This window comes from Toxotes jaculatrix, chromosome 3 (genome assembly GCF_017976425.1).
Source record: "Toxotes jaculatrix isolate fToxJac2 chromosome 3, fToxJac2.pri, whole genome shotgun sequence".
NCBI lineage: Eukaryota > Metazoa > Chordata > Actinopteri > Toxotidae > Toxotes > Toxotes jaculatrix.
Window position 1 is genome coordinate 11,779,933 of NC_054396.1, and position 14,212 is coordinate 11,794,144.

General features: G+C 39.8%; 3 protein-coding genes across 3 annotated transcripts; 2 read left to right on the plus strand and 1 right to left on the minus strand.

The window, feature by feature from the left end:
- The first annotated feature begins 1,234 nt into the window (after nt 1-1,234).
- Nucleotides 1,235-5,280, plus strand: b3galt6 (UDP-Gal:betaGal beta 1,3-galactosyltransferase polypeptide 6). Its single transcript, XM_041034040.1, has 2 exons — nt 1,235-1,554; nt 2,163-5,280. Exon 2 carries the CDS (start codon nt 2,173-2,175, stop codon nt 3,190-3,192), a length of 1,020 nt encoding a protein of 339 aa, XP_040889974.1. The 5' UTR covers nt 1,235-1,554; nt 2,163-2,172; the 3' UTR covers nt 3,193-5,280.
- A 401-nt stretch (nt 5,281-5,681) lies between these two features.
- LOC121178944 (protein FAM107B) lies at nt 5,682-8,368 on the minus strand. Its single transcript, XM_041033453.1, has 5 exons — nt 8,291-8,368; nt 7,368-7,401; nt 7,047-7,203; nt 5,933-6,077; nt 5,682-5,783 (listed from the first exon to the last, which is right to left on the minus strand). Exons 1-5 carry the CDS (start codon nt 8,312-8,314, stop codon nt 5,682-5,684), a joined length of 462 nt encoding a protein of 153 aa, XP_040889387.1. The 5' UTR covers nt 8,315-8,368.
- A 2,045-nt stretch (nt 8,369-10,413) lies between these two features.
- On the plus strand, nt 10,414-14,066 carry tmem167b (transmembrane protein 167B). The gene is made up of 3 exons (XM_041034041.1): nt 10,414-10,556; nt 11,523-11,654; nt 12,959-14,066. The coding sequence occupies exons 1-3, from the start codon at nt 10,547-10,549 to the stop codon at nt 13,039-13,041; spliced, it is 225 nt and encodes a 74-aa protein (XP_040889975.1). The 5' UTR covers nt 10,414-10,546; the 3' UTR covers nt 13,042-14,066.
- The last annotated feature ends 146 nt before the right edge of the window (nt 14,067-14,212 follow it).

Here is a 14,212-nt window from a genome sequence, read left to right on the forward strand (position 1 = left end):
CTCCGAACCCGTGATAAATCCTGAACAGTGAAAATGGTGTTTTTAAGAAAAATGTGCGAATAATCAAAACGAACTTGCCATAACATATCGGAATATGTAAGAAAACATGCACACTTCTGAAAGACCTACAATATGGAGCTATGGTTTGTCACACATGGTAGATTTGCATACAATTTCTGATGTGCCCCACCATTTGAATTATTTTAGTCTATGTTGAGCTCATTTGTTGTAAAGTGTTTTAATCAAATTGCTTCCATTTTTTATGTGCTGAGTAATAACACTCAGAAAACCTCAGGCACTGTAGTATTATGTAATCATAGAAGTACATAGTTCAGAAACTCAGTATGAAGATTCTGGGTTCAAATCTGGCCAGGGCTTTTCTGTGTGGAGTTAGGCAGAAGTGTGTGAAGTTTGCCTGTTCCCTCTGACTACCTTCCAAAGACATGCATATTAAGTTAATTGGAAACTCTAAATTGGTGTCTATAGGTGTGAAGAGTTGTATAGTGACCTGTTCAGGTCGTACCCTGTCTCAGTGTACATATGACGCCTTATAGAAAATGGATGGATGGACATCTGATAAATATCAGCTTTGTTCAATATATAAATATCAGAAGTCACAAAAAAATTCCTTCATTATTTTCTGAAGCCCAGGTATAGTTAAGGAGCTGCTGGGTCCCCTAGGAAATTCTCCCTTTTGCCAACTGTACAAAAAACCATAACCACAACCCCACTTATGAAACACAACAGGGTTCTGATTTTCCGCTGGAAGTCTTTTTTTAATCCATTACAGCCTAAGAATTGCAAACGTCCAAGCATACGCTATTATTTTGAAGCAAATAGATACAACATCCGGTCTTGAAATCTCTAAACTTGATCCTTCAACGCTTGACGCTGGAGATTGACTAATGCGCATGCGCCTGTCAGCAGCTGTCCTAAAACTGCTTCCCTTTAATTTTACTGTCCTTTTTCAAATGCGTTTTCTGGTCACATATGCGATATTTAACAACAAAAAAAAGTTTTTACAGCTGTTATTTTTTATAAAACTGTAATTATGGCGTCGTATCAGTTCTTGACAAACTTGAATTGGAGTTAGACCATCACCTCTTGTTTAGGTTATATGTACTTTTCTAATAATAATAATAATAATAACAGCTATACTAAGAAAACAAAATGTTTGTCAACACGAGTGTTTATTTGGTGTTATTTTATCCTCCCGTTTCAGGGGCTTCACTTCCGTTTCCTTTTCGTCACGGCCACACAGAACCGATTGGGTTTACACAACGAGACAAGAAATGAGTACAGCGATACCTGGCTCAGCTCAGCTCACCCAGCCTGCCATTTAACCAACTTACAGTAACCTGTCCGACCGAGTCCGCTAAACTTAGTGGTTTGGATCAATATGAGCAGCCTGCGTGTGTTCACAGTCAGTGGAGTGAGCTCTCAAAGTGCGCAGAGGGTCTTATCTTGGTAGCTAACGTTAGCTCCGCAGAGCTGCTATCTGTGGCCCGCTCTGGCTGTGTTATCCACGGGACAGGTACTTTTCACTCAGCTAAGGTAACTAACAAATCCTCTTTAATTTATCACTACTTACAGCATTGATGCGACACGTACAGGCAGCGTACAGTTCAACTACTAAGCTTAGCAAGAAGGAGGTGCTACAAAATCATGGGTGCGCATCTGAGGCGAGGTTCTTTGCTAAGTTGCTCGGCAGCTGCTGTTATCAAAGGAAAAATAACTATGATCCACATGCAGAAATGATAACTTTAATGTCAAAATTTATAACAGAAGTGCTGACGATGTTGCTACCAATTTCATTCCATGTGATGCTAGTCTGACATAGTTTCTACTGATGCTCATAAGTGTTTGTTTACATCTGTACTGCCTGTAAAGCAGCAGTAAAATAAGCTGCAGCAAATATGCAGTGCTGTGCGATTCCTAACCACACCTTCCTTCAGGCATGTATTCCATTTTTTACGAGATGAGAAACAAAAATATTGTCTTTTATAACTGGAACTCTTTGCTCATTTTCTTTCAGCCACCTAATGCAAGTTTTCCTATAATGTCTACATAACTGTTTGGGTGCAAAGTCTAATTTAGGTGTTTTTGATTAATTGATACTTTTTTGCATTAATACTAATAATCTTTTGTATTTTTTGCCTCAGACTCAGCACCATGAATCTGTTACGTCTGGTGTGCCGCCACAAGACGGCCTTGGTCATTGGCACTGTTTGCAGCTTTGCTGTCGTTCTTGTCTTCTTGGCCAAATGTACCTCAGAAACCCTGAAACAGGGTCACCCGGATCCTCCAGGCCTAGCCCCCCATGCCAGTGCTTTGCAATCCCGTCCAGAGCAGCATAATCCTCCCTCAGCATCCAAAGACTTGTCAGCATTCCTCGTGGTCCTCATCACAACTGGACCTAAGTACACAGAGAGGAGGAGTATCATCCGCAGTACCTGGCTTGCCAAGCGGGACACCGATGTTCTGGCCATGTTTGTGGTAGGAACTCAGGGGCTTTCCAACGATGACCTTCAGAACCTTAACACAGAGCAAGGGCGGCACAAAGACCTGCTCTTACTGCCTGACTTACGAGATTCTTATGAGAACTTGACAGTCAAGCTGCTCCACATGTACTCGTGGCTTGACCAGAATGTGAAGTTCAAGTTTGTCCTCAAGGCAGACGATGATACATTTGCTCGCTTGGACCTCCTTAAAGAGGAGCTGAAGGGGAAAGAACCCAACCGTTTGTACTGGGGCTTCTTCTCAGGGAGAGGCCGAGTGAAAACGGCGGGAAAGTGGCGGGAAAGCTCTTGGGAGCTCTGCGACTACTACCTGCCCTATGCACTGGGTGGGGGCTACATCCTCTCCGCTGATCTGGTACATTACGTGCATATGAATGCAGGTTATTTCAAGACGTGGCAGAGTGAGGATGTGTCTCTGGGTGCCTGGCTGGCGCCAGTGGATGTTCGGCGGACGCATGACCCACGCTTTGACACGGAGTATAAGTCGCGTGGTTGCAACAACAAATATTTGGTCACACACAAGCAGAGCTTGGAGGACATGTTGGAAAAACACCAGACTCTGCAGCGTGACGGCAGGCTGTGCAAGGAGGAAGTTAAGCTGAGGTTGTCCTATGTGTATGACTGGAGTGTGCCACCTTCACAGTGCTGCCAAAGAAAGGATGGCATTCCTTAGTTTTTGTCCATTTTACACGGTTGAAGTTGGTTTTTGATTCATATCGGGATGATGTTTTTTGACCAATTCTCTGTTGTGACATGATTTAAAGTTTCGTAACAGGTGCTAGACATCGCAGTGAAAGCCTTATGCTGTTAGAAACCCCATTTCAGGTTTATAAAACCTGTCAAAAACAAAAAAGGGCACTCTCTCAGAATTTTTATTACAAACTTGAAACTGGGTTTAAAAGGATAGCAGACTGGTTTTGAGCTAGATTTGCTCATTGTTGTTTGGATTTAGAAAAAGCCATTAAATAACCTTCTTTATCTGTTTTCATAAAAAGAAAAGGGTTTCATAAATCTTAAACAGTGTTTAGAGTTAATCTAATTCCAGTTTGACAAGTCCAAATATAATAATAGTGTAAATTTGTATTTTTATCTACACCTGCTTTAATGTGGTCTAATGAAGTAATCGGTTCACTATTTTTTTTCTGTTTTCACCAATAGAATATGGTTTTAAACAGTGCCACAGCTTATATTCTGAAGTCAAGTACAAATTTTACAACTTAAAATGGTTCCATTACCAACAGAGAACTGGCCGAGAAATATTATCCTTTAACCCTCGAATCGGAAGCCAACTTTCGCCTTATGTCCTTTTTGACCCACAAACTCCTTTGGCCTTGTTCTTTGGACCCATGATAATGTCAGTGCTCTCCTTACCGCCAGTTTACCACGTTGGTGGCCTACTTCTCTCCTCTGTCTGTGCTTCTTCTGCTGTACCTCTTGCTAAATATTTACAAACACTACAAGATGTTTTAAGTGTAGTAGATAGCACAAGGAAACACAGACCGGAGATTCTTACCCTGCCATGATGTCTACATTTTCTTGTATTTGCAATTTTTTTGTGTTTTATTTATTGATAATTTATTTTGCAGCAAACAGAACACTGAGTTACGACAGAAGCACAGTAAATGTGGTTGCTGCTTGTGAGTAGAGTTTGTATTTATAATAACGTTGGGAAGTCACATGGAATTCACAGAATTAATAGACAAGAAATGTTCATTTTAAATGTAAAACTTTTGTTTACAGTCAATGGTACACAAGGTTTAAGGTGTTGCAGGAGTTGCACAGAATGCGTAAGAGAAAATGGTTGAATGTGTTTTATTCAGCAGGCCTTCTTAATCATTATACTGGAGCCTATGTGAGGAGTCTCTGATGATATTTACATTTCCGAGGCAACAGTCACACTTTAAAGTTAGGTCAGTGCGTTTATCCTGCAGAAATATCAAATTCTGTGTGAATGTTTGTTTGCAGCGCACCACAGATTCAGACTGAGAAACTTGATAATAGACTACCAGCGGGCACTTGGTCACTTTTTTTTAAAAAACAAGAAACCTGAATCCAGAAATCATTATTCAATGATTGCTTTTTTCTTTCTGATGTTAGGCTCTCCAACCTTAACTCGCCCTGTAATGTCAATAGCTGAGTCCCAGCACTTGTGAAATGTGTACAGCAGCTATGATTAAAGTGCAAACGGTTGAGGAATCCTGCAAAAAGAGCTGAATCCATTTAAGTTTATTCCTATGACTGCTGTTACATTTATGTGAATAATGACATGACTTTGTGAAGATTCTCAGTAATTCAGGTCATGGTTATGTACAAGAATGGTTGGATAGAAGGGGCAGCTGGACTTGGTCATATATACTTTATACTTCTCATCCAAGAGGCTTCTTCAGTTCAGGGGGAGTATTTAACCTCTGTGAGGTTGTTATCAAGGCCGTTGATGTCACTTTGTTTGTTAGGGCCCCTGGCTGTTGTACTAACACTGGCACGAAAACAAGTGACATTAATGGCCTTGATAACAACCCCATAGAGGTTAAATACCCGGACAGCCCACCGGTTCGTCAGAACTGGAGAAGCCTCTCGGATGAGGCTTCAAGTATCTACAGTCAAGTGCCATTGCCCTCGATTCAACCTCTCCTGAATGACATGACATATTTTCTCACTGCTGTAACAAGCGGATTCTGATTCAATCCAACTTACGTTTCAGTGTTTATTTTTACGTACATTGTCAACCTCCCTGGATGTTTTATTAAAATTTTTAAATGTATTCCTGTCTCATTCTATATGTTTATAGTCTGAAATATTTTTAAAGGAGACTCTAAACATTGCACTGTATATACATAGTCAAATACATAAATATAAAATGCATGTCCGTTGAAAAAGTTAAGTCTCTCTTAACAGTACGTTAAAAAGAGCATTTTAAGATTTCAAACCCACTCCTATTTGAATTTACACGATCCATCATTCTTGCTTGGTGGTGTTGTAAATTACACTCAAAATAGGGCTGAGAATTTCAGATTTTTCCCATCTGCAATATAATTTTTTTTTTTTTTTACATAGATTTGGTAATATGTCAGTACGTGTCAACTGTCATGTAGCAGCTGTCAACTGAAGACGATCCTCCTGATAACTAACAACAGCATAAGAACCTGTGTTCAGTAACTTTTGTCACAACGAAAAAATTTGGACATGCTTCAAGGTTCCTCTGACACGGATGAACTCTGGTACGTTCTGTAGGCTCTCGTTCCTTTTCTTCTCCTCCAGCTCACACTGCAAGACAGGAAATATCTGTCCGTTTGATTTTTTTATCCACAAATACCTGCAGGCATGCTCACACATTCCCAAAAAGTAAATAATTACAAATATTTTCCCACTGTTTGCGTGGCTTTCTATCTTTGCTCTTTTAGCAACATACTTACAACTTGTAGTCTCTGCTGCCTTGTGCGTAGCTTCGCCTCCAAATCGGAGGGAAGATGGAGGGCCAGCTCCCTCTTCTTGAGCTCTTCTCTCTGTTTGTGTTCCAGCACACGCTGCAGCTCCGGCTTTCTTCTCGGCAGGAGACCTCTGAGGACACATGAAGAAAAATAATAATAGAAGGGTGGATCTCTAAATTAAGGAAAGCAAAGAAAAATACCATAAAAACTTCTATTCTATTGATCTTTCAATGCAGGTAATCGAAAATGATGCTGTTGCTCATTATAATTCCCAAACTTTCATGTAAACAGTTTCCATCTGTACAAAGATACACAGTAGTAGGGTGTATATCAATAGAAAGTAGTCAGTGAAACTTAATAATGTAGTCTGGGGATCATCTTGAGAAACCAAATCTCCACATTTGGACATTTTGTTTAGGGGTTGTTTACTGCCTGGAGCAACACAAACCAAATTCTGTTGATTTAATTGTAGTTGCATGCATTGTTTTTGCTGTCTCGGATAGAAGCGTGAGAACACTTGACCCCTGTTGAGAGATTAGCAGTGATCTCTGGCGAGGTGTTTTACACTGTACTTGATCAGTGTTAAACACCACCTAAGCATGTTGCTTATCCCCAGCTACAGCCCTGGCCACAGCTCTGGCCACAGCTCTGGCCACAATCCTGGCCACAGCCCCGGTCACCACCCTGGTCACAACCTCGATCAGCTGGACCAGGGAATCCAAAGAGGATTCTCTGATTGAGGCAGGAGACAAATAAAATCCTGATCTGGAGAACTGTCTTTGCTTTTTGATGCCAGTTCCAGCTTGTCTTTACTACACATCAGTCCTAAATATATCACATGGAAAAACCAAAAACTTGGAAATCCCAGATTACTAAAACTGGGCCTCTTAGGGCTGACATGGGGATGCAGAAAAAAAAAAAGTCTACTTGAAAACAAAAACACTGGAAAACAAAATCCTCTGCACAGAGTCAAAGGTATTAAACCTGTTTTACAGTAGATGCTCCTCGACTGATATTTACATTTTTGTGTACCAGCCTGTAGCTGCTTCCTGTGTGACCCAATCACACGCAGCAGGTACAGAGCCCAGTGTTTTCTCACCGTCTGTGGCAGAAAAGCAGCTCCTGGTGAAGGGCTCTGTGCTGGTGAGAAGCCAGGATGGGATTTGGCAGCTTCCTGGGCTTGATGAGGTCACCATCCTCCTGTTGTTGACTCTCAGTCACCTGGTGGGGTTTAACCATCCAGCAGTGATGTCTCTCTGACACACATAAACAAAGGCCAGCACACACAGTCACATATCATAGTCATCATTGGCTTTTAAAGTGACAAACTAAAGACTTCTGATCAAAATGTGAACATCATTTGTATCTTTAGATTCACTAAAACAATCTAAACTCGGCTGTTATTTGATTTTTATCTTACCTCTTTTATTTCGAAGACCAATTTTTTGTGATGCCTGAATGAACAGAAGGGAATTAAGTCAAATCTATTTGCAAAATGCACAAAACTGAAATGGTGTAAAGACCTTTTATATGCTTTTAGAGCTTAAAACACACAATTCCACAAGGACCATTCTGCCTGCCCACCTACAATCAAATTAAACTCTTTGTCAGAAAAAAATCTCAGCCGGGAATCTTGATAAATTCACACCCACACAAAAAAAGAACAACAAAAAATCATTGCTGTCTTTAAAATAACTCAGCATTCTTTATTTTGTAGCTGATATTATACTGATAAATCTTTTTTTCTAAAACCTACAGAGTCAGAACTTTCCATGGATAAAATTTGTTGATTGTATTTCTTTTAGCCTCATCCATGCAATGAAATTGCAAAATAAAACTCACCATGTGGCGTTTTCTTCAATCCCACAAATAAAAGCTTACTACACTTCCTGTTTTTGAAAATAAAAATCTAAATTTACCATGGTTTTTGAAACCTTCAATGATGTGTCATTGGTCTGTCTTTTGGCCCAGTGAGAAACTGCTTCAGTTTAGTTAGTTTCTCTGAAATAATCCGTGAGGTTGTCCCAAGCACTTATGGTAACAGGAATTACTCAGAAAGTCTGAGTCAAAAAGATTGTTTGAACTTTGTGTGAGATTTCCAGCTCACTAGCAGGAACCAATATCATTATTAAAAGCAACTTTTAATGAATGGAACATGAGGTGTTTTTAAATGAGGTCCACAGTGGATCTCCTGAGCCCAGAACAAACTCTATGCACTGTCCAAACAGAGGCAGAGACAATACGAACATGGTTATTAATAAAAAGGTCTTTGCCTCTTTATTTATAATTAAACAAATATTACATTTATCAATTCACACATAAAAGTGATAAAGCCAATCTTACCTGCGTGCAATGGTAGAGACGCATTGTTGACAGGAGAGATGCGCTGAGGTCTGTTTTTGCAGATACAAGTGCAGTAGAGGAAGAAGAAGAAGCTCACTGCTGTTGTCAGGATGCACAGCAAGCTGCAGTTACAGTGAGGCTGATCCGAACAGGTGCACCACACTGTCCTGTGATCCAATCTTGTTAACTGTCTTACGACCCTTTGTTCCACCCTTGTTCCCTTCAGGAGAGAAACTTCTGTTGTCATAGAGGCAGGAACAACATATGGACGGATTAGGATAAGGTAATGTAAAGATTAGGATGATGCATTGTGGGAAGAAATAACAAATGTGAGTTTTGTGTCTCTGCTTTGTGAATCCATTTATTATCACAGACACAGAGGGGAGAAAAGTGTAGCCCAACATCACATCCAAGTCTGCTTTTATGTGAAATCTATCAACACTTGAGTTTCACTGTGCAGATTAAATGAATCCTGTATTTGAATGTATTTTCATCAGTGTAGTTACACACATCTGTCTTGTTGTCTTCAAATTATATTTGAAAACAGCAAGTAGGTGCATTCAACAATTCAGTGATTGTATGTACCAGAATTTTCTTCAATTAAACAAAGATAAAATTGAACTATTGTTTTTGGAGACAATGAAGAACGACTAAAGGTGAAGTTAAAAACTAAAAATGGCAATGACAATGCTAAGAGGATGCTTTAAATATCAGCAGTCAATTGTGATCGCAAACGTGTGCAGCACTGAAAATGATCATTTGGGAGTCATTAATACATAAGTGATATGAAGTGTAACAGATATAGACAGGTTAAAAAAAAAAGTAAATGTTCTTATGAGCAGAATGTGTTGGTTTAGACAGTGTGTGCATGCAGGAAACATCTTGTCATAGAAACCTGACAAGGTGTGAGTCAAAGTCTAACCAGTGGGTTTGAAGCACTTTAGAAGAGGTGCTACCTTTTTTCATCCCACAAAAGAGCACAGATACTGTAACCTAAAGTTCAAACATGTTGAAAGAGTTTTCTCTCCTTTAATAACTACAGCACATACAGGCAGTTTAGCATATTTACTGAAACCTACTGAAACATAGTATACACCGTATAAGCTCATCTTTTAGGGGTTAGTCTGGAGCAAATTGTACAGAAGCAAAATGTGGTTTGCATGGGTCTTATATGCAGTGCAGATACCCTGACTCAGCATCCACTTGACTGGCTGAGACTGGGGTTGTTTGGACAGACAGCACTCTGGAATGGAGGGCGACTGTCCACACAAATTGCTCCATGATGCACCTCAGGGAATGGGGTGGAGGTGGCTGTTTAGTGGTGTCAGCTCATGGTAGTGTGGGTGGAAGCTCAGTTTAATCCTCTTCCCTCCCTCTGCTGTACTGCCTTAGGTGTGTCCAGGTTCAGAGCTGCAGCAGAGCCAGCATTTTTCACCAGATTGTTAATCCTGCCTTTGTCTTCCTTCAACTGTAGATGCTGTCTCTACCATACTGCAGAGAAAAGTGTGTCAGCCATATCCTGTAAAAGTTGTTGTGAGCAATGACAGATTTGACAGCTATAGATATTATTTCTGCCTTGTTGTGTGAACTACATCTATATTTCCAGACCTATCTGTTTGTTATTGACACATTATCCCAAAAATACAACTGCATTTTTTTATTTCCTCACTACAGATGGTGAGCATTGTCATGGATTACCTAGAGAAATATAACACACAAGCATTCTACAGGGTGCAGAGCATACTGTGTAGGCATGTATGGATTACTGAACAGGCCCCTGGGCCAGAGCTTCTTCTGTATGAAGTGACTATAAACATGAATTGAAGTCATAGAGCTCAGTAAAAAAGACACACAATGACAACACAGAGATGCAAAACAAACGCCTAGAGAGGCAAAACAACTACAAAGGGATGCAGAACAACTACACAGACATGGAAAATGACCACGAAGAGACAAAAATCAACCAGGAAGACACAAAATGACCAACAAAGTCACAAAGTAATTATATGAATAAAATAAAAATTTGAGTGTGAGGTGGAAGGAGCTGTAAACAGACATTCCAGTAGGTGGCAGTAACACTGTCTGAACAACAACAGTTTGCAAAATGTAAAAGAAGACTGTGAGCCAGAGAAACCGGAAACGTCAACCGAGTGACTGCGAAGTAGACTACGTTATATCTTCACTTTATAACATGATGGATTGCTGATTTAAAGGAGGAAGCAGTCTTATAACGTCGTCAAAGAGCAAACTGCGAATATGACAAATGGTAGGTCTGCTGTGTCGTGAAACTAGCAAAGAAGAGTCAGCAGCGGAACAGGTCATGTAAGTTAGGCTACTTCTGGGGAAGAAGGCTAAAGCTAGGTTAGCTGTAGACGTGGCCCTGGGCAGTACTGACAGTCTGTTAGCACCAAAACTGACACCTCTTTACTTATTTTAGCTGTTTTGCATCGTGTCTTTGTTACAGTTGCAGACTCATGGCACAGTTAGTCATCCTTAGCGAAAAGCTCTGGTCTTCAAACCACCCAGTGCAGGAAACATAGTATTTTTGTCTAGCTACAAAGCAGCTTGCTAACTAGCATTGATTCAGGTATCTGGCTAATGCTTAAAAACCCACATCGTTAGCTGGACCACAGTAATAGTCGAACAAGACCAGAAACAAAACGGTAAACATTTAACTCATCTTAGTTCTTGACTTGGGGACACGAACGACTCTGCAACTACAACTTAGCAGAGTCAACAACACAGCTTGTGCATGTAGGGTAAAGGGAAAATCCAGATCAAGACAAAGTGTATGTGTTACTGTTTGAATGGTTTTAAGTAGAAGATCTTACGATGATCTGTAACCACATCCTTGTACATTCACCACGTGTTGTTATAGTTTCTTGTAGTAGTTGCTCTATTTTCACAGGTTATACAGCAGTGTTTGTTTCTACATGATAAAATTGACAAATTAAAACTAGCATGTGTCGTACCACTTAAAGAGTGACTGAATGCTGTATTTTTCACCGCTGACATTTGGCAGGATGGTTTTAGACTCACAGATCCTTGGATTGTGTGGACCAGTGCATGCAAACTCTTCCATATTTACATAATCAAGAGAAATCTGTTTTTGTGAATATAACTCAGCGAATATGTTTTGTTGTGTACTGCATAAATAAGTTGAGTAAACAAGTCAATCAGCTAACTGGCATGTAAGGCAGACTGTGTGATATTATCCTCCCCTCTTCCACAGTGTACTCTTTCGATGGCATCCTGGTGTTTGGGCTGCTGTTCATCTGCACTTGTGCATACCTAAAAAAGGTGCCTCGCCTCAACAGTTGGCTGCTGTCAGAGAAGAAAGGGGTGTGGGGGGTCTTCTACAAAGGTATAATGTATAATGAATTAACAATATGCTGATTCACCAAACACCTATACAAAATGTCCCTGTAGAGTAGATGTCACAAATCCAAGAATTAAATTTGGTGTTGGCAGAATATAATGTAATTACACTTTGCAGCCACTTCAAAAGTTAATCCTTACAGTTGTATGTGGACGTTTGAGCAAATTAGACTACATGGATCAGGAAAATGATATATTGTATTTTTGAAGTGAAAATACACTCCCTGCAGCAAACAGGCATTGAAAATGAGCCTTTTTGCCAAATGAACTGTTTCTTGTTATTTAATGAGCTTAAAAAATAATAATAAACTGTGATTGTGGCACCCTACTGGGCCAGCACTTTATAGCCCCCCCCAAAACCCCAGCACATTACATAATATGCCCAGGGGTGCCCCAATGTTTGCATGCAACTGTAATATTAGCAGCTTGGAGCTTTGTGCCATGCTAACACATTTTGGTGTTGTTGACTCTGTACTCAAGCACATTGGAAATTTAAATGAAACAGTGACTACAAGTGGGGTTGGGAGAAATAAACCATAAGACAACTGGATTTGTCACCTATCAAATATCTTATTATACAGTTCATACTGTGGATGTTATTAAACATTTCTGGTTGTCTAATGCCATTTTAGACAATTTTGCAAATCAGTGACAAGGACAGCTTTATTGTACCATTAAACTAGCAGACTCTTCTAACACTGTAATGAAGTTCCTTTGTTTTTCAGCTATTCAATTTACTGGTTTCATAATTGAATTTCCAGAAAATGTACTACTGTCACAATGGCTATATTGATATTTCAGTATAATTGTATTTACATATATCACCCCCAGTATGAGCATGTGCATACACTTTGGGTGAAGAGTGTTGAACTCGTAGCCAACCATAAATGATTTAACATAAGCCTAAATGAAGTTATTCTATTCAGTTGGCAGTCAGCGACCAGTGATCGTCCTGCTGGCCCTGTCCTGCAACTGTCCTCACTTCTTGCTTGTTCAGAGGACTTTTGTCTTTAGTCTGTGTTCAGCAAGTTAAACACCATCTCAGCTGAGTTCATGTCAGGTGACTTTGATTGTGAAGAACATTTGACACAGTTTGTCCATGAAAAAAAACACCTGGGTTGTTTGGGCTGTATATTTGTGTACACCTAAACCTTGGGTTGGGGTGTGGGAGAGTACCTCAATGATACACATCCGTTTACAATGTTTGCTGTGCTTTCCTTGTTCTGTATGTTTGTAATTTACCTGCAGTTTTTTTCAGTCATCCTCTTGATCCTCTGTTTCTTCTCTTAGCTGCAGTAATTGGGACGCGGCTCCACATTGCTGTGGCGATTTCCTGTCTGGCCATGGCCTTCTACATTGTCTTCTTGAAATGATAGAGTCAGACTGGACTGGAAAGGACTGGACAGGTGCAGGATGGGGATGGACTCATCTCTGTGGTCACGTGCTAATCCTTGTTGCGGGACACTTCTAGGATTAAGTGACCAATGAAACCCCATTGCCCCGTGGACCCATGTGAAAAATATAGATGGGTGTGCCACCTTCTGATGACTGGGTACATACCTCCTCCTTGAATAATGTGTGTGCACTACAGACCTGAAGGACATCCTGAATCAACTCCACGGTTAATTACAGAAGAGAGAGCCTGTTTGGTCACATGGTATCGTCCTGTTGTTGGATAACGTTGTTGTTGTCTCCATCCACACCCCATAATTATTTATATTGAAGGATGCAGGATCAAATGGCAGTGTGTGCATTATACCTTATACCTGTACACAACCTGAATTTAGCCTAGCTGTATATATTTAGAAAAAATATGACCAGTAGAGATTTTGCCAGAGGTAATGATCAATTCCGCTTGTTCCCAGCTATGCTGTTTTTGTTCTGTATCACTTCTTCTGTCAAGGGTGGAGGGGAAGATAAACAAAGATAATATATAAAGATGTTCTTGTATACACTATATTTGACTTTTTTTGGATATCTTAACTTTTCTTAACAGTGCTATTTGGCATCTCCTACTTTCTCTGTTTGAAATACACATTTTACACTGGTGTATGTTGTATTTACGTTGACATCTTATACTAGATAACATGTTTTGAATGTTATAAATAGTTACAACATGGACTTTAAGTCTTTTAGGATTCAAAGTTCTGTCACAGTTGTAGAGTGTCGCAGAGACAATAGTAACTAAAAAGGCATATCTCAACATGTGAAAATTGGATAGCTATATTAGACTTGCCTGAAGATTTAAATGCAGTGCTAAATAGGGACGGTGCTTCTCATGCCACCAACTGCATACTGTTACTCTGAGTTTAATTTTGCCACCTTATTTTTTATTACTGAAAGAATAAATTGTTTTGGGAGGGGATGCAATGCAATTTTGAGTAAAACCTTGATCTGACAATTTCTGTGTTTGTTGTCTTTATAAAACAAATGTTACTTTTCAAGTGACATACAGTGCCTATACAATACATTCACCCATATCATTATCCTTATCCTTTTTACTTTTTTCATCTTTTGTTGATTCACAACTTTGAAGTTGATTTA

Bases quoted from the DNA above. Each gene is read 5' to 3' on its own strand.
- b3galt6 (XM_041034040.1), top strand. From the start codon at position 2,173: ATGAATCTGTTACGTCTGGTGTGCCGCCACAAGACGGCCTTGGTCATT.
- LOC121178944 (XM_041033453.1), bottom strand. From the start codon at position 8,314: ATGCGTCTCTACCATTGCACGCAG. The intron at 7,204-7,367 runs GTAAGATAAAAA...TATGTGTGTCAG, and splicing joins TGGTCTTCGAAATAAAAGAG to AGAGACATCACTGCTGGATG. The intron at 6,078-7,046 runs GTGAGAAAACAC...ATGTGTCCTCAG, and splicing joins CTGCTTTTCTGCCACAGACG to AGGTCTCCTGCCGAGAAGAA.
- tmem167b (XM_041034041.1), top strand. The intron at 11,655-12,958 runs GTATAATGTATA...TTCTTCTCTTAG, and splicing joins GTGGGGGGTCTTCTACAAAG to CTGCAGTAATTGGGACGCGG.